The sequence below is a fragment of the Carassius carassius genome, chromosome 7 (assembly GCF_963082965.1).
Source record: "Carassius carassius chromosome 7, fCarCar2.1, whole genome shotgun sequence".
NCBI lineage: Eukaryota > Metazoa > Chordata > Actinopteri > Cypriniformes > Cyprinidae > Carassius > Carassius carassius.
Genome location: NC_081761.1, coordinates 35,691,415 through 35,709,959, shown reverse-complemented (window position 1 = coordinate 35,709,959; position 18,545 = coordinate 35,691,415). Strand labels below are relative to the sequence as shown.

The 18,545-nt window shown below is 35.6% G+C and overlaps 1 protein-coding gene and 1 long non-coding RNA gene across 2 annotated transcripts in view; one reads left to right on the top strand and one right to left on the bottom strand.

Moving 5' to 3' along the window:
* Nucleotides 1-4,081: 4,081 nt before the first annotated feature.
* LOC132144132 (uncharacterized) lies at nucleotides 4,082-8,141 on the top strand. The gene is made up of 6 exons (XR_009434323.1): nucleotides 4,082-4,234; nucleotides 6,168-6,476; nucleotides 6,705-6,848; nucleotides 6,925-7,183; nucleotides 7,282-7,328; nucleotides 7,717-8,141. It is a non-coding gene; the product is annotated as an uncharacterized LOC132144132 (long non-coding RNA).
* A 1,182-nt stretch (nucleotides 8,142-9,323) lies between these two features.
* The window catches only part of LOC132144260 (sialoadhesin-like), a 120,692-nt gene continuing 111,470 nt past the window's right edge, over nucleotides 9,324-18,545 (bottom strand). The window contains exons 16-18 of the mRNA XM_059555040.1: nucleotides 10,098-10,361; nucleotides 9,866-9,965; nucleotides 9,324-9,597 (exon numbers count right to left, since the gene is read on the bottom strand). Of these exons, the coding sequence (XP_059411023.1) occupies nucleotides 9,525-9,597; nucleotides 9,866-9,965; nucleotides 10,098-10,361 (437 nt within the window). The 3' untranslated portion in view covers nucleotides 9,324-9,524. The remainder of the gene's footprint in view (nucleotides 9,598-9,865; nucleotides 9,966-10,097; nucleotides 10,362-18,545) is intronic.

Sequence of the window (18,545 nt, the reverse complement as noted above, 5' to 3'; positions counted from 1 at the left end):
CCATTTTCATGGATCCCTTCTATTAAATTTCCAAATTTTGTTTCTTTAAATATTTATTTATTTATTTATTTATTTATTTATTTATTTATTTATTTATTTATTTATTAACGTGACAATCTCTACATTGACACACATTATTAATCTGATTTATATCGTCACACTGTGTAATGCATTTAGTGAAATACTGAGATCTTTTTCTTCTTCTTTTTTCTTTTTTTTAACTTTTTTTTTTCTTTTTTTGATTACTTTCACCCAAGAGATTAATATACATTGACACAGTGGAAGAGATGTCTTGATTACATGTTCCCATAAATTGGCATAAAAAAAAAACAAGTATTTCTGCAGAGAACCATGCACATATAAAACTGGTGTTCTGGTCTTATCTGATCAGTCACTTAGTGGAAGATACAGACTGAAGGATTTTGGAAATGGCACCTTCACAGTGAACATGATGGATTTGCAGGAGTCAGACATTAGGTGGCTTTTACTGATGTGGAATGAAGAGAGCTTTTACAGACACATATAACACAATCAGACTGACAGTCTGTAGAGGTAGGAATGACATCTTGTCTCCAATGCCTTTCTCTATTTTCTTGGTGGTATTACTGTATGTTTTCTTTCCTCACACATAGATTCAAGTGAAAGCATCACCATTTCCACACAACCATACAAAGAAACAAACGTTCCTGGATTCACACATAACTACACCAGCAGCACATTCAGGATCTCCATCTACCACAGAAAGCCTAAAAGTCGTCATTCAAGTCGTGATGCCCTCAAACTCTCAACCTTAGTAACAGGTAATAAGCCATTTTATACACCATGTACAGTACCCATTTAGCAGCCTTTGGCCAGGCTAACAATGAACCAGAATGGCATCTGCCAAGGTTACTCGAGGACAATGTTTGATAACCACAGATTTATATAAGATGATGTTTTCGGGTAATTTCCAAGCAGAGTTCAGTCGTACCTATTCGATCTGCAGATGGATTTATGCCAAATTTCTCTCTCACTTCCTCAGTGTCTGCACACACTTCACAATATGGTGTCAGTGGTCTGGTCATAGCAGTGATCTTATTTTTAGTTGGACTGGCCACTGTTCATCAGTGCGGAAAAAGAGTCGAAACCTCAGAAAGTATGTGCACATGTATATACACACACAGACTGTGCTAAATAACAAAATATCTCAATACCTGATTTGGATTTTTATTTTTTTATTTTTTGCCAATACTCAAGTCTCTTTTTCAAAATTGTCTTAGGTTGTGCAACAGCAACACCTGTCAACAGAAAAATACATTCAAAGCTGAAGAGGTGAGTGATGCCAGCGATTCTGTAAGGCGAGCACTGACCACAAACAGGAAGTACACATCTTTACCTCTTGTCAAATGTCTAATCTTTACATCATTTTACAAATGCCTAGCAGCCACATTAACAATGTGCTTTCGTTTTCACACAGAACAGCACAGAGACGAAATCTACACAGAAGACAGAAGTCAGAAAAAGCCAATCAGATTCAGTCTATCAGAATCTAAACCTCAGAACGGTCCAATCAAATGATGTATATGGAAATCTCTGATTGCTGCATCAATTAATAAGTTTCAAAGTCCCGGTCTCGATCCCATTTTTCAAGTTCAAGACAAGAACATTTAATTCAACAAGCCTGTAAAATTCAAGTTTATTGTTAAATAATCAAGTGTTATCAGATATTAGCTCTTGTCATTTAACATCCATTGCACCTTGATGGCAGAGTGATCATCGCAACTTTATCAGAAAAGCTGCATCCCTCTCTACATATACATATACATGCATCACATGTGTTATGCCTTTGTTTGATTTTTTTTTTTTTTTTTTAGATAAAAAGTGAATTTTGGAAGAAAAAAAAGAATAAAGCTTACGCTACATTGTTTCTGTTCATCTGCTATTGTTCCGCAAATTAAGTAAAAATGCTTCACACACACATATACACACGTCTGATTCAATAATTATTTTCTGGAATCTTCTGTAAAATTCTGCAAATAACCAGAGAGACTTAAATTATGTATATGAACAGCAAAAAAAAAAAAAAGAAAAAAAGAAAGAAATCAAAGAAAGTGAAAATGAGGCACCTAATTTTTAAGGAAGCGGGTAGTGAATGTTAAGTGGCTTTCCAAGCTACTATTTTGATGGCCATTTTCTGAAGTAAACTAGCTAAAGCTAACTATATTTTATCATGTAGTTTCTGGCAAAAAAAAAATTTATAAAGTTTAAAATGAATATAATTTAAGTTGACAGCATTAAAATTACATTTACACTAAGTAACTACTGTAAAAACTAGAAAACTAGAGATGAAAACTTCATAAGCGAAAAACAACAATTAAAACAGTAATGCACCTTTCTTAGTGTACAGATAACGTAACATTCACTGGTGAATGACAATGTACACCCAACAGCTTTAAATTAACATTACCGGCACTAGTACACAGCAAAGTCCCCAGTGTTAATTTAACACTCTGAGTGTGGATTCATATAAACACTGAAGCAGTGTTAAAAGTAAAACCAAAGCAGAGTTGAAATTAATGAGATAATTAAGAAACTAATTGAGTTATGATTGACCATTATTGAAGACACCTGATGTTAACAAGCAGAATCACCAAACGAGAAAATCACAATTTGTGTGTCACCATTATAGTGGTCAGTGTTTGCTTCAGTTGGGATCTTGGCTTGTGACTTTTTACTTTTAAAATGTGTTTGGCAAGCCAAGAGCAAAAGTCATTGGGTGCTGATGATTATGTTTTAATGTAATCGTTGTTTGACTTGAATTACAGAACTCATTTAAACTCTTTTCTCTAAGTAAAACTTCCCTTATTGATTGTAACAGGTTTGATTACACAATGAAAGAGTCTGTATTTTCTATACTGGCTGTTTTGTAGGCATCTTTTGCAAGTGATTCTGATCTTTTCTTTTTTTTTTATTAAAATTTTTAATTTTAAATTTAAATTAATTATAATCACTTAAAAACAGCAAAAATGAAATATAGTTAGAATAAAAAGTTAAAAAGACAGTTGAGTTTTTATTGGCTACAACATGCTTTTTCGATGGTCACCATTGTTGTGATGCTCACGCTGATTCTTGATGTCTGTGTGTCTAAACCAATGATTTTTTTTTTTTATTATCTAGAACTAACTTTTAAAAACATGTCATAATATGCCAAAAATGCTGGATTGCTTACTTCTTTCCACTTAATTTATGTATACAGTAAAGAAACCTGAACTCAGGCATTCAGGTCACTCCATGACAATTAGCTCAAATCACAATCAATAACACACATGATTGCCTTTGCTCTTGTCTGTATGTTATAATTCTGTCAATCATAACTCAATTAACTGCTTAATTATCTCATTAACTTCAACTCTGCTTCGGTGTTACTTTTAACACTGCTTCAGTGTTTATATGAGTCCACACTCAGAGTGTTAAATTAACACTGGGGATTTTGCTGTGTAGTTTTATCATTCTGTATTTGGGTAAAGACATGGTTTAGAACATGGATTTTTCTTTGTACTCTCTAATTAATCATAATATATATATATATATATATATATATAAAGAGAGTTAGTTTGAAATTTTCTGCTGTAATAAGACAAACTAAAAATGCCATGCAAGGATTTTATTGACCATGAAGCCTCCTAACAAACTCATTCACACAAACAAAGCAATGTGATATTAACAACACTGCTGAAAAACAACACTGTAGCGTTTCGTCACTTTTTATTGGAAAAGGTATTTATAATTGACAATTTTGTTGTAAAGGTTTTCCCAGTACTTCCTAACCACTGAAATATCCTTCAGACTAATGTACAGGCCGCATGTGATTCTCTCTGAAGGGGTTTTTTAACATGGGCCTAGAATCAGACTGCACACAACTGCACCTCCAACAACGACAGGCAGAACTGACCTGATCTTGGCGAAAAGGGAATGTCCATTCAAACCAAAAGTTAATCAAGAGGAAGTGGAGACGTTCTGGATATGAGTGTGTGGGTGTCTAGAAACTAGCTTATATGTGAAGAGAAAGAGTGGGCAGCAGAACATAGTAATACATGTTTACCTCTGTGCTTGATGGTATAACAGAGCTCCAACATCGGCAACATTTAGTCAGTATCACATCATTAAAACAATATCTGGAGTAGACTGGACATAATAGGATCCCCATTCAAAATGAAGTTCCTCCGTGTTCTTTGGCTTTGGATGTTTCTTTCAGGTAAGTTCGTTATATATGTGTGATTCCGTTTGCTGAATGATGACAGAAAACAAGCGCTTTAAGCAGGGAAAAACCACCATGTGAGTTTTTCCACAAACCTCTGGCTTTATAAGAACCGAGCCCTCATCTTCTTCAGGGCCATATTAAGGCTTTTCCACACATAATTATGGGTTACTGTTGTATTAACCCCCGTGCTAAGGTTACATCTTAATCTTGGTAAAGCTAAATTTAACTTTTTTATTTATATAAAAGTTTAGGATTCACGTGAAGGGGTCATCGGATGCCCATTTTCCACAAGTTGATATGATTCTTTAGGGTCTTAATGAAAAGTTTATAACATACTTTGGTTAAAATCTTTCAATGGTAGTGTAAAACAACATACTTTTAACCCGTCAAAAACAGCCCTGTTTACAGCAAACCTTTATAGTGCATTTCCCTTTAAATGCTAATAAGCCCCTCTCACCCCGCCTCTCTCTTCTGTGGGGTGATGCTCTCTTCTCTGACAGTAAACTTTAGTGGCCTTCGTCATGAAACCTGCTTACTAGCACATTATTGTAAAATGTGATTTGCAAAATTGATTATAAAAAATTATATTCACTTATTCTAGAGGTAAAGCTGGATCATGAATAATTCACGCGAACAGAGACACATTTAGGTAGATACATTTAGGTAGATGTTGTTAGGTAGATTAAATATATATATTACCCTGACTACATCAGACTTCGTACTTCTGCTCGATTTCAATTCGCTTCTGTACTAAGTCGCATATAGCGAACTATCTCCCAGTTTTCCTCCGGCCTCAAAACAGCCGGCCAATCAAGGAACAGAGTGCGGGCTGAGAGCTGTGACATAGACACTAAGCGCAGAATTTAGGATTGTAGTTTAGGTCACTGAAATCGAAAACGACAGCGGACATGGAGACACGGGATGCTATTTGCTCTGTTTTGGAGAATATTCCCGCCATTTGCCAACTGAAGCCTGAACAAGAAGAGTGTTTGTTTCACTTTTTGAAAGGAGGTGATGTGGCCCTACTCCCAACAGGTTTTGGGAAAAGTTTAATTTATCGATCGTTTACCGGTTACCAATGATTTTGAACTTCAGACAAGCCCCCCCACGAGAAAGAAAACGCTTGTTAATTATGCCCTTCCAGACTCTGTCTACGTAGCAAAGCGAAGTAGCAGAGTTTGGTATTACCAGGCTATATATATATGTATAAACTCTGGGTGGATTTTTATTATTTTAGCGTGGTTGTGTACACACACTGCCAACATACATTTCAGTTCAAACAACTTCAACAGCTTCTTATCAGACAGGTTGAACTCACCAAAAAATGCTAATAATAATGAGCAAAAGATAAAAACCTATTGGTTCCGGGTTAACAATTATAACAAATGGAGACATGGTTGAAAAACAGCAATAAACTCTAGCTGATTACAGGAGGTCAAACTAGTTAATGTGTGTTAAATGTGTGTTAGCCTGATCTCTCTGAACTCTCTGGAAAGTTTGGTCCTAGAGAGTCCCAGTCCTGCAGAGTTCAGCTCCAACCCTTAAAAAAATGCACCTGCCAGTAGCCTTAGAAATCCTGAAGACATTGATCAGTTTATCCAGGTGTGTTTGATTAGAGTTGAAACTAAACTCTGCAGGACAGCACTTGTCTACCCCCTGCTCTGACCAAATACTTTCTATATTGACTGTATCTGTCAGCTTATTTCTGTGCTGTAAATAACCCATTTATAGGAAATCCTTACAGTGGTTGTGAAGCATTCACACTTCCTATTGTAATGTTTCAGACCAAAGGTACAGTAAATGTAACAGTAAGTTACTTTGGCAAATGAATAACTGAAACCGAAGCGTCTTGAAGAGGAACTGACGGAACCAATACAATATTTCCTACTGACTCCCTAACTCTAACAGACATTTGTTTATCCAACAGAATTCAATTCAAGCACTGGTGAAATTTCTAGACGAGGATACAGTGAAGGAAACATCACAATTACATGTTCCCACAGCTGGGCTTCAACCAACAAGAAGTATTTCTGCAGAGATCCCTGTGGAAAGGGTGATATATTTGTGAAGTCTGACCAGACATCTAAAGGGAGATACACACTGAAGGATTTCGGAGATGGAAACTTTGCCGTGAACATCAGGGATCTACTGGAGTCAGACTCTGGGATTTACTGGTGTGGAGTGGATAGAGTTGGTCGAGACACATTTCAGAAAGTCAAACTGATAATATCTAAAGGTAAGAATGATGAGCAACATTATGCATTCCCTTGTACTGCCAGATGATTCGTCTTATATATTCATTCCTAATAGCAATATTGCATGTGTGACAAAGTAATGAAGGGTTACAGTACTACCATGTTGTTTCATATTAAATGGCAAAATAAGAAGTTTTAAAGAGCTATTATTTAGGCTGACAACAGAAATACAGACATGTCTTTGAAATTACTCTAAAACTTACAAGCAGCCAACACTGGAAACAGGGAAGAAGTGACTCGTCAAGGGACAATGGAAACACAGACAAGCAAGGAAATGCACTTGACTAAAACAAGACTCTCTGTTTTCATATCTTCAACCACTAAGGACAGCACACTCTCACTGACATCAACAGGTAGTCAAATCTCTTAGTTCAATGCCTGCATTTGATCTTAAGGGTTTACTGATGTTGTTAAGTCCTCTTTATAAAGGTTTTGTCGAAGAATCTGGTCCAGCAGGCGAAAAAACAGGCAAGTTCCTAACCCTTTATATGTATGCTGACATATGTTATGTAATGCAAATCAAGGTTTCTATTACAATATGCAGGTGCTGAACACAAAAACTCATCCTCGATTGCCCATATATTCCCAGTGTCAGAACATTATATTCCTTACGCTGCCGCTGGTCTGGCCATCATGTGTGCAGTTGGACTGGTCACTGTTTGTCATTGCAGAAAGAGAGTCAAGTCAAGTGAGTAAACATCCTAAAAATCTATTATATACATATATAACTATTTTTAAAAGGCAGTTTTAATAATAATAAAAATGTTATTCTTTGATTTATTTCAGGTTGTAATCTTGATAGATCTATGTACAATTCCCATCATAGCGAGGAGGTGAGTGGAGCACAGAAACATCATAATATCTGAGCTACCACAATCACAATCCACATGGAAATAACATATATAAACATATGTTTTAATGTAGGTTTTGATGTAGGTTTTTAATATATGTGACACATATAAAATTGGCCATTTTCCTATATTATATATTGAATTATATACAAATGCAAAACAAAAGCACACCAAAATAGAAACTCAAAGAGAAATTAAAGACTTTGGCTTACATTTTATTACCTGACTGGTGCTTCTTGCTCTGACTGACGCTATTATGTGGCAAATATCCTCATATACAGTAGGTTCTTTCCATGTGGGTTAACTTCTGCTTATAAGCTACTTCAACCGATTATTAACAATAGAATGATGCTTTATGTCTTTGATTTAGGCTAATGCTGTTTATCAGAACGCTCCTGATAACAGACCCTACATCACCATGAATATTTCCAGTAACAAGTCTAATGATGAAAGCCAATCAGACCCAATCTACCAGAACCTACAGTGCAACACTACCCTGGGAGAGGATGTATATGGCAATCTATAAAACATATTCAATCCAATATCCTCAAGCCCAAACACATTCTACATTACAAGCATGGCACAGGTTTCAATTTCAAATTCAATCAACAACATTTCTGAACAGTATATGGCAAAAACACCTTGGAAGAAAAACAAGAACAAATGTACAGGTCAAGGTTCAAAAACACAGCACTTGGAAATATGATCACGCCATTATTTGTATAAATAAATATCCCTTTTGCATGTAGAGTTTGCATGTGAAACAGAAATGAAGGGTTGCGATGCTACTAGGTTGTTTCATTTTAAATGTACAAATGTGTTGGGTTACTGTTCCTTTAATGAATCCCAAGACTAGCCTGAGGTTAAGAGAAAGAGATAAGAGTTCCTAATAGTGTATGTGAAACTAAAAACAGTATTCATCAATCACACTAACCTGTTCAGATAGTTTTAAGTTCTGTCATGTCAGCCACCGTTTTGAACAGCTGACACCTGATGGAAGACTCTGAAATCACTGAAGTGTTTGTACCTTTTTATTAGCACATGGAATATAGCAATGCATTCTGTAAAGGTGAGTTTTGTCCAAAGCTGAGCAGATGTGACGACTCTCACTTTGATTAATATGGCACACGTGTGTTCATGTTTCTGCAGTGTGCTGGTCTTGATTTAAATACAGGTAAATAAAAGCCTATGTATTTTACTATGCGAAATTATGTATGCTGCGACTTGAACGAGAAAGAAATAAACAGCAGATTCTTTAAATGTCTAGAGAGAGAGAGAGATAGAGAGATCACAAAATCATCATACTACATTCACTTCACTCTGTTTTTGTTTGTTTGTTTGGCTAACAAGAGATGTAAATTACCCAAATGTTAACCATGATGGAGCTGCAAATGCTTAATAAGCAATGCACACCCAAAAACATTAAATTTAAAAAAAATTGTCTTTTCATGATCTGGATCTACATAGATTAGGCTGGATCATCTAATGCCACTGTAAATCACAGATACGTCCATCTCTTGGCTTGCAGCAGATCTGGAAAAATGACAAATACATCAACAAGAGTGAGATCATCACAGAGCATTAAACTTGATGAAGCTAAACAGACTTTTATAGCTGCTGTGCAAAGACTGGCCTTTCATGCATGTTTTATTCAACAAAAATGTGAACTCTTGGTTTATTTCTGGTGCTGTTTTCTGTAAGAGACACTTTGCAAATTGCTTATGTTGAGACATACAGTAATAATTCATGTTTTCTCACTTGGCTTCATTAGCTGGATGGTGAAATGTAATGCTGGCATATGCAATCTCCTCTTCAGGTTTCTTTGTGTCTGTATCTCTGTCATCTTGAGCAGAAGCATTTTCAGCGTCTCTGGATTCAGAGGCCTTTCCTGCAGACGTCTGCAACAGAATCACTGTGACAAACTGGAACTTCTGCAGTTTGTTACTGCAGTCCATGAAAACACATTCAGCTCTGCACATTTGTAACATCTGAAGTGTGTGATAATTAACATGCTACCTACAGACCCTCATATAAATTAATGTCAATCCATGATTACATGTGTTTTACTCATATTTTGAATTATGTATTGCATTGGTATTAAATTTAAAGGAAACATTTTTATTTAACAGAAAATAAAGGTCATTGACTACCAAGACATCATCTATTTTTCTTCATTTTTTACAGTGCAGCATCTAAACGACTTACCTTATCTTGCTCTGTGTCCTTATAGTCATTATTTCTTTTCTTAGTCCTGTTGTTAAATATACAAGGACAAATGCAAATGTAAAATTTGTTAAAATTGTAAAAGACTTTTAAAACATTGCCAAAAATACTTGTAGGCTAGATATTTTGTAGATAAACAGTGTCACTTTAAAACTTTAAAATAGTCCCTTTCTATTTTCACTGCTCAGAACTAAAAATACCTGGTAAAGATCATTTTTGAAAGTTTATATGATTGAGTAAAATTTGAGAATCTCTCATGTTTCTGAATATGCTAAAAAAAAATTCTGCTCACTGACCTTTTGTGCACAATGATGATGATGAGAAACAAGAGCCCACATCCAACTGTTATTGCAGAAGTGACACAGACAGCAATGATATACAAGATATCCCAATCACCTAAGAGGCAAGGCAATGACAAGACTGTTTCCTTATATTACAATCTTTAAACATAGGGATGATAGATATAGTAAGGGAGTGGACAGACTTTTAAACAAGATCAGCATGCGAGCTTCTGTTTATAATGAATACCTTTAACAGAGACTGAAACAGACGCTGATCTCTGAGATCCATGTTGATTCTGAGCCTCACAATAGTAGCGTCCGCTGTGACTGGAGTTAAAGCTGGAGATGATGAAACTCTGTCCAGATCCAACAGCTGAGCTTTGATTCTCCTTAAACCAGCTGAAGTTCAGAGCAGGAGGGTTTGAGTCACTGCTGCAGATCAGAGTCACTGAATCTCCCTCCACTATTTCACCAGACGGACTGATGGACACTGAGGTGTTTTGAGGGGTATCTACAGGAAAAATTATATGGTTTTATTTTTTGTTTCACAATTTTCAACAGGGTCTTTTATCACTACCACCTTAAGATCAGTGAAAATCTTAAAGATGGCTTTCACCTTCCAGGACATTTTTATATCTGTTCAGAGAGGGTTCTTCTTACATGTTGTTAATAAAACAACAAGGAAAATCAGTGTTGAAATTTAATAAAACGCAAGCAATTCAGCCATTTTATAAATCTTTACACACACACACACACACACACACACACACACACGAATAACGATTGTTTTGTCAGAGTGCACAGATGAATGTCATTCAAGGGTGAAAGTTGGTCTTTGCAGCCAGATGATGTATGATCCACCAGCAGGGGATCATATAAAAACCCATTGCATTCAGATGCAGATAGATTTTGTGAGTGGTTGTCTGGTTAAAGTGTCTCCTCACACATTACAGTGATGCTGACAGCAGGAGAGGGCAGGTCTTCATGTCCTCTGACGGCGCAGCTGTAACGGCCAGAATCACTGCGCTCGGACTGAAGCTGGAGGGTCTCGCTCTGGATTTTTAAAGGCTGTCCATTTTTGTACCAGATGAATCCGTCTGTCAAACTGCATGTGCTTTTACACGTCAGATTGACTCTTTCTTTCTCCAGCACCAGCTGTGGTGCCTTTACCTGAAGAGCTGGAGAAACACGTCCATCTAACCACGACCAAGAAATTAAATCATTTATAGAAATGAAGGAGTCAAGTGGATTACCTGAAACTTTAAGCTGAATTCCTGGTTTACCATACCATTTTTGTCCTTCAGTATCAGTTACTAATCTGAAATAATATGCTCTTTCATCATTTTTAGTGATGTTGTGCAGTCTGAGAACAGCAGTTTGTTTCTGTCTGTCTTCAATGTATTCAACCCTGTCTTTATACTCGGGATATTCTTTTAAATTGATTTTATCTCCATCCCAACGTTTTATCCAGAATGTATCAGTCAGTTTATACTGCCGAGGGTATGTGTACGAGCATGACATGTTTACTGTGGATCCATTGAGAGCACATACTGATGTAGTTTCATAAATCACATTCCAGTTTTCTCCAAAAACTCCTGCAATACAAACAAACAGAAGAACAGCAGTGAAGCTTGAGTTTTTTGAAAATGTTAAGAATATCAATCAGTTGTTGTGAAGTGAGAAGTGTTTCAAAAGTCCCGCAAATGAGAAAAACAGAAAAAAACAAATTATTATGATGATGCAGAGAAAAAAAAATAAAAAATGAAGCACATCAATGTAGAGACTAAAATATTAAATCCAACTAAATTCAAGATGAGTTGATGTGATAAAAGGAGGCAAGAAAACTATCGTTTAATTTCAATATTTCACCTGTTTTGCTAACTTCAACCACACTTCCTCTTTCAGGGATATTTTTTTATGTGCTATTGCAGAAAACATTTTAACAACTTTAACAACAGTGACTCACCAGAAATCATGATCAGAAAGATGAGAGGAAGAGAAAGAGTCATTCTGACCTTCATCATCACAGCAATCTTCACAGCCATAACTAATGATATTATTAAAAAACAATTATTATACAGCATACAGGACAGAATTAATCACTGTCAGACACATCACATCAGTCCTTAATCAAATCATTTATTTGTTGTAATTAATTTGTTGTCCAACAGAGGTTAATGTGTTTTATCATATCAGATCATGTCAGTGATCCATAGACACTTCATGAACAACAGTGATCAGACAATATTTCATCCTGTACGGCTCTGGTCCAGCATCTTAAAATGTGTGTTATCATCTACATGGACCTTTCTTTATTCCTCACATATTTACATACCTTTAATTGAAACTGAAATGTACAAGCTCTTTATTAAGTATATAAAATCGCTCATACCTTGTTCGCAGTGGCTTTCATCAGCAGTACACAAAGAGGAAATGTTGAGTTTGGAACATGTTAGACAAGATAAGATAATCTGTCAATGATTATAATAACTTCTCGTTTCTATGCAAATGTGTTTTGTATGTACTCAGCTGAAAAAATATATATATTTCATAAAATGATCTACTGACTTTACAGTAAATGTGAATTCAAGACAGTTTTATTTTTCTGGCATTTCACAAATGTTTTAAAGAAGCTGTACATGCATGTCAGGGTATTAATGTCTTTAGTGAAGAGGAAACTAACATTCAAACAGGACGTTTAGGCTGCATTAAATCACTTTTAAGACATCAAGATAGATTATTCTGTAAAATCATTAAGCTCACAACTTCTACGTCCTCTTCCCATCAAGCTGAAAGAAAGAAAGAAAGAAAGAAGAAAAAAGAAAGAAAGAAAGAAAGAAAGAAAGAAAGAAAGAAAGAAAGAAAGAAAGAAAGAGAAAACATTCATATATAACATACTTCATATTTCTGGTTGGTGTAAAATGACTTGAGTCACTCTGAAAGTACATTCAGTCCTGCCCCACTGTCTTAGCTACAGTTTCTAAATCAGAAAACTATTTAAAAAAAAACTCTATGTGTTACATGAATTTCCATATTATTCGATAAACATTTAATATTTTTACACTAACACTGAAGAGCATTTCATTAATTCTGGCTAAAGGTGAGGAGGGTTTAGTCTTTCATGAAAGAGGAACTCTTACCGTTATATTCTCATACACAGGTTCAGTCACATCACAAGCTTTACATCTGTCATAATGAGCTCTGGAGTTATTCATCTTTGCCATTAAAACAGAATAGAGAGATCATAAATAACTATTGTCTAAAATCAACTTGAATCATGAATTTTTGAGTTGCCAGCTCATCTCCATGATCAGTAAACAATTCCTAACCAAACTCTATTTTCTCACCCAAAACTGAACTGAACCATTGCTCATTTCTATCCACATGCTTCTCCTTAAATAATAGAGTTCAAACTACTGGTTGTTGTAAAATACCTTTATTTATTTATATAGTAACAGTAAATTAAATCCCACCCCACCACATTATGTTTCTGAATCTGAAAACGTTTCAAACAAGCATTTTGTGTTTCATTGAATTTCCATATTCAGTAAATATTTGATATTTTCACACCGACACTGAAGAGCATTTAAATCATTCTGGCTAACAGTGAGGAGGGTTTCGTCTTTCGTGAAGGATCTCCATGTCCAGTAAACTATTGCTAAGCAAAACCATTTTTTCAAGACTCAACTGAATTGTTTTTCATCCACCCGTTTAATTTTGCGTCATATTTTGATGAGTTTTTACAGCACTGAGCAGAACCAATCACACATGATTCTGTTGATGCATTGTATTAATGCAATAACAAATCAGAAGCATTCAAGTGAGTCAAAATGCCAGAGTATTGTTCGCTGACTAAATTCTGCCCTCTCACCATTTCTCTCATGATCAATGCTTGAAAATTTTTTTTGTATTATAATATTTTATGACATAACACCCATATATGATACTTGTCCGAAAAGATGAGTTCATGATGTGCATTCCCACTGGGCAAAATTACATCCAGTGGACGTATTTTTATGTCTTTGCTGACGTCTTCTGTACGTCCGATTTAGACGTTCACAGAACCTCCTTACAAGGTTAAAAACTAGTTCAAAAGTACTCAGTAGAAATATTTTCAACATCATTTAAGGTTCATTTAGGCATAATTTATACTGTTTTTGGACCAAATCAACACTCTCAGGATGCGTTAGATTTAGAGTCATGTTATTTCAATGTAATTTCCAGACACTGTGTTTGTCCTAAAATCAGTCATTCTGGCTCCTCAGTGGACATCTTTTCAACGTCAGCAAAGATATAAAAAAGACATCCACTGGACGTAACTTTGCCAAGTGGGTTGTTAATAGATTTCATTAACATTAGACTACTTTTAGCCTTTCCCTGCACTGTAAAAAATTGTGCCATTAAATAACAGTAATTTACTGGCAGCAGGGGTGCCAGTAAAGTAATGTTAATTTACAGCTCTCATCCATTAATTTACTGCTCTTATTTATTTATTTTTACAGTATTTCACCATAAATTCTACCATGGAAATTAACTCCACTCCCACTGCTTCAAACAGTTCGAGTTTAAAAGCTAGCATTCATACGATGTTAGTACTATGAACTTATTTCATTTGAGTCCACTGAGGAGGAATATTTCTTAATATAAAACTGCAAACACTTAATGTGTAGTAGTAAAGTAACTAAATGCATGACTTTCACTCAAATCACTCCACTCAAAAAGAAAATAAATGTTGGGTTTAATTACAAATATTATCTCAACAGGTTCCAAGCAATTTAAGTAATTTCAACAAACAATAATTTAGTTAATTTTACAAAAGAAGTTTAAGTAAACTTAACTTAACAAACCTTAGTAGAGTCAACAAAAAATAATTGAGTTAATTGTACATGAAAATTGTAATTAATAATGACAAGAAAATTGAATAATGCCACTTCAGAAACACCACCACCCTTAATTAGGATTTAATAAGTCCACAACACTGAATCACTTAAAGTGCAGCTACTCAGTACAACTGAACATATAGACCTTCTTTTAAATGCATTTAATCAAACAGATCACAAATGTGTTTGAAATGCAATGTTGCATTTTTAGCCATTTGACTATATGTCTTGCTCTAAAATATAACAGAACAAGCTCATTGATTCTAACTTTATGATTTATTGCTCACATACCTATCTAATGGTGCTACACTTCTGCAAGAGGGTGACAGAACAAAAATTACCCATAATACACTGCAAAATCCTCAAGCCAATGAGATTCAAGTCTGTATTGGTTTTATTAATCTGTTACTTTAATGCAAAAATTAACTTTTGAATCAACTAGACTAAATTAAGTTCACATTGTTAAATTAATTTTTTAAGTAATCACAACATGAAACCACTTTAGTGCAGTCATACATTGGGGTCATTGTTCATTTGGAAGACCCATTTGTGCCCAAGCTTTAACTTCCTGGCTGATGTCTTCATATGATGCTTCAATATATCCACAAAATGTTCTTTTGTCATGAGACCATCTATTTTGTGAAGTGCACCAGTCCTTTCTGCAGCAAAGCAACCCCACAACATTATACTACCACCCCCATACTTCACAGTTGGGATGGTGTTCTTCAAACTTCAAAAGAGCTTCGCCCTTTTTCCTCCAAATATACCATTTATCATTATGGCCAAACAGTTTAATTTTTGTTTCGTCAGACCACAGGATATGACCACTATTATAGATATAAGCCAATTAACAACATGATTTCCCAAACTAAGTAAACAGAGGTAAGGCCAGCCCAAATTTAGACTAGTCGAACAACATTCAGTTGACCTATACAGAAATTCCCTTTTTGGCCTTTGCAGTCTAAGTACACTTGAACTAATGTCAACTGTTAGCCGGATCCATTACTAACCTGACGCGAGGATACACCGTGATTTACTACAGTCAATCATTTCAGAGCAAACAGAATCCACTCAAAACTGAAAATTTATCATCAGTCAGGTAAATATGTTTATTCCAATTACATATTCAATTCAGAGATATCAGATCAATACAAGACAAAGATCCTCAAAGATACATCTCTGGTGCTCAGCCCAAGACAAACATCCCCCAAATGAAGACAGGAACTAAATTAGAGTTTGATGAATTTGCTTTATCAAGTCCTAGACTTGATAGTTAGCACCTTATGGGACAGATGGTTATTTGCATGAAAGACAGTGCACAGCAACTGTGCACTGGGTATTAGCACCCCCTCCACAATAAGCAACATAACTAAATAACAGAACTAAGTCTTGTGATCTGTATTACGTTTTAGTCTACTTCTTGTAAGATTGAGGTAATTGCACCAGTCACTCTGAGGCCTTTCAAATGATACCAAACATGACTGTAAATATCACTTGCATTCATGGTGAACATTATATTATGCTATTGACCATTCTGAGTGAAAAGGGAAGGAAGGGTGAGTGAAGTGAAGTAAAGTGAAGTGAAGTGAAGTGAAGTGGGGAAAAAGGGACAAATGTAAGAGGGGAGAGTTTTCCCGCATATTTCCTCAGTGAGCTGTGGAAACAGACACATGTGTGTTAATACATTGTGTGTGTTTTGTCTGTCAGACAGTGTGAATTTAAACATTCATAAATAATACATTTCAAATTTCTGGAAAATACATTTCTGGTTATGTTAATATGTTCTTGTAGAAAAAACTGTAAACAGCTGACTATAAAACAGTGGGAAAAAAAAAATGTCAGTATGACGTCATTATGTCCTAAGTGAGCGGATGTGACAGGAAATGTTTCCAGCTTCAAGTAATTTTTCTGACCAACAATTACAGCCATAAATTAATCAGTATGACCAATCATAACATTTTATGTTTAAATAGTTTATGATGAAGATTATGGACCAATCAACAGACAAGGGTACTGATAACCATAGTGTCTGCACTATGGGATATTGCACATCTTGGATGGGTAAATGTTTGTAATGTTTCACAAAAATGAAGCCACAATGTGAGAAACAGTACGGAAGCACACTGCATGTATCTTGGTGCAGTCGTCAGACCCTAAAGTCACAGGTTCAATTCTCAGTACCAGCAGGAACTGAAGGTGGGGGAGTGAATGAACATCTTCCACCTTCAATATCCACGACAGAGGTGGAAATACAGAATAAAGAGGTATAAACAGGTCTCCAGAATATAAACTAGGGGTTTTGACTAACTGTACAGTTTCTCACACACTCGTCTGTCAATGTTCCTTTGAGCTAAAGTTGTCTTTCAGGGTTGCCAGATCTGTGTAACAAATCCAGACCAATTTGTACTCAAAACTAATCCAATCATAACCAAAACTAGCCCAGTTACATTCTGGTGGAAAATAACTATTAAAATTACTCCGAAATTGTGTTCCGTGGGTCAAAACCTCCTTTCCCCTCAGTGGAAATCACATTCTGTTGGGGCGGGGAGTTTGCTTCAACCCGCAGACTAAAAAAACAACCCATGGCAACTGTATAAAAGTAGCCCTCTTCCGCAGAAGAACAGCAGAAAGTATGTGCAGTATGATGTTACATGTTCCCCTGTGTTCTGCCCCTGTTTGTTTCCACAGTTAGCCTCATTGAGCGCACTCATTGTTTGTTGTCATGTTACTCATTGGTCCTATTTGCTCTCCAGTGTATATAAAGCCCTTGTGTTTCTGTCAGTTGTTTGTTTCAATGGTCCTATTCCTTGTGTTCTCTGTGTTTGGGCCGTTAAACTACTGCACTTAGTTGTAGTGATGGGAGAAATAGGCCTTTTAGAAGCATCGAACAAATTGAATCGATTACTTCACAAAATGATTCACTGTTTTGAATCACTCAGAACAGATCACGCTGGTGATAAGTGCTGGTCAAAACTGTGTAAACTCAACAAAAACTCATGCCACAACATGCATGAAATCAGCTTTTACAAACCCAATCCAAATGCTTTCTTGAAAGTATAATTATTAAATACAATTCAAATTAATTAGACCATTAAACATGAAGTGTCTGAATAATGTTTTTTAGAGAATTGTTGATTGTAGGTCAACTCCTGAAATACAAAACACAGAGCAGCAAAGCTTATTTATACATGTAGCTGAATAAATTAATTTGTTGCTGGAGTGAAAAGTACTGCTGGAGGGTGTTGCAGAAAAGCAGAAGTGATCATGCTGACACAGAACTGTGCAAACTGAACACATAAACCATTTAAAGGTGCTGAATTTAAGCTCAGCCCTCTACATGTCAGCCAACACAACATCAGAAAAAAATGATTGACAGCCTGAGAGTGCTTTAGATGTGTAGAATGGATACTTGCAAATGCAAAAAAGCTAACAGCACTAAACAACTGTGACTCACCAGATGTCAAGAGCAGATAATTCAGAGAAAAGAGGTTCATTCTAACACTCATCACCACTTGAACCATCACAACTCTATAAATAAACACAAATACACACATCTCCACTTTTATAAGCACCACGACTAGCAATGAAGCTTCTGAAAAGGGTTTGTTATCATATTTGGTTAGTACAAAGGAATAATTCTTAACAGCTCAAGTACTTAGAAACAAGTCTTGTGACTCGCCATCACTCAAACAACTGATAAGATCAAGGGTGAAGTGGAGGTGTTGCACTGTTAACTGTACTTACTGTACACTGATCATACATGTTAAAATAAATATATATAAAAAAACAAGCTTATGCTTTTTCTTTTGGCTTTG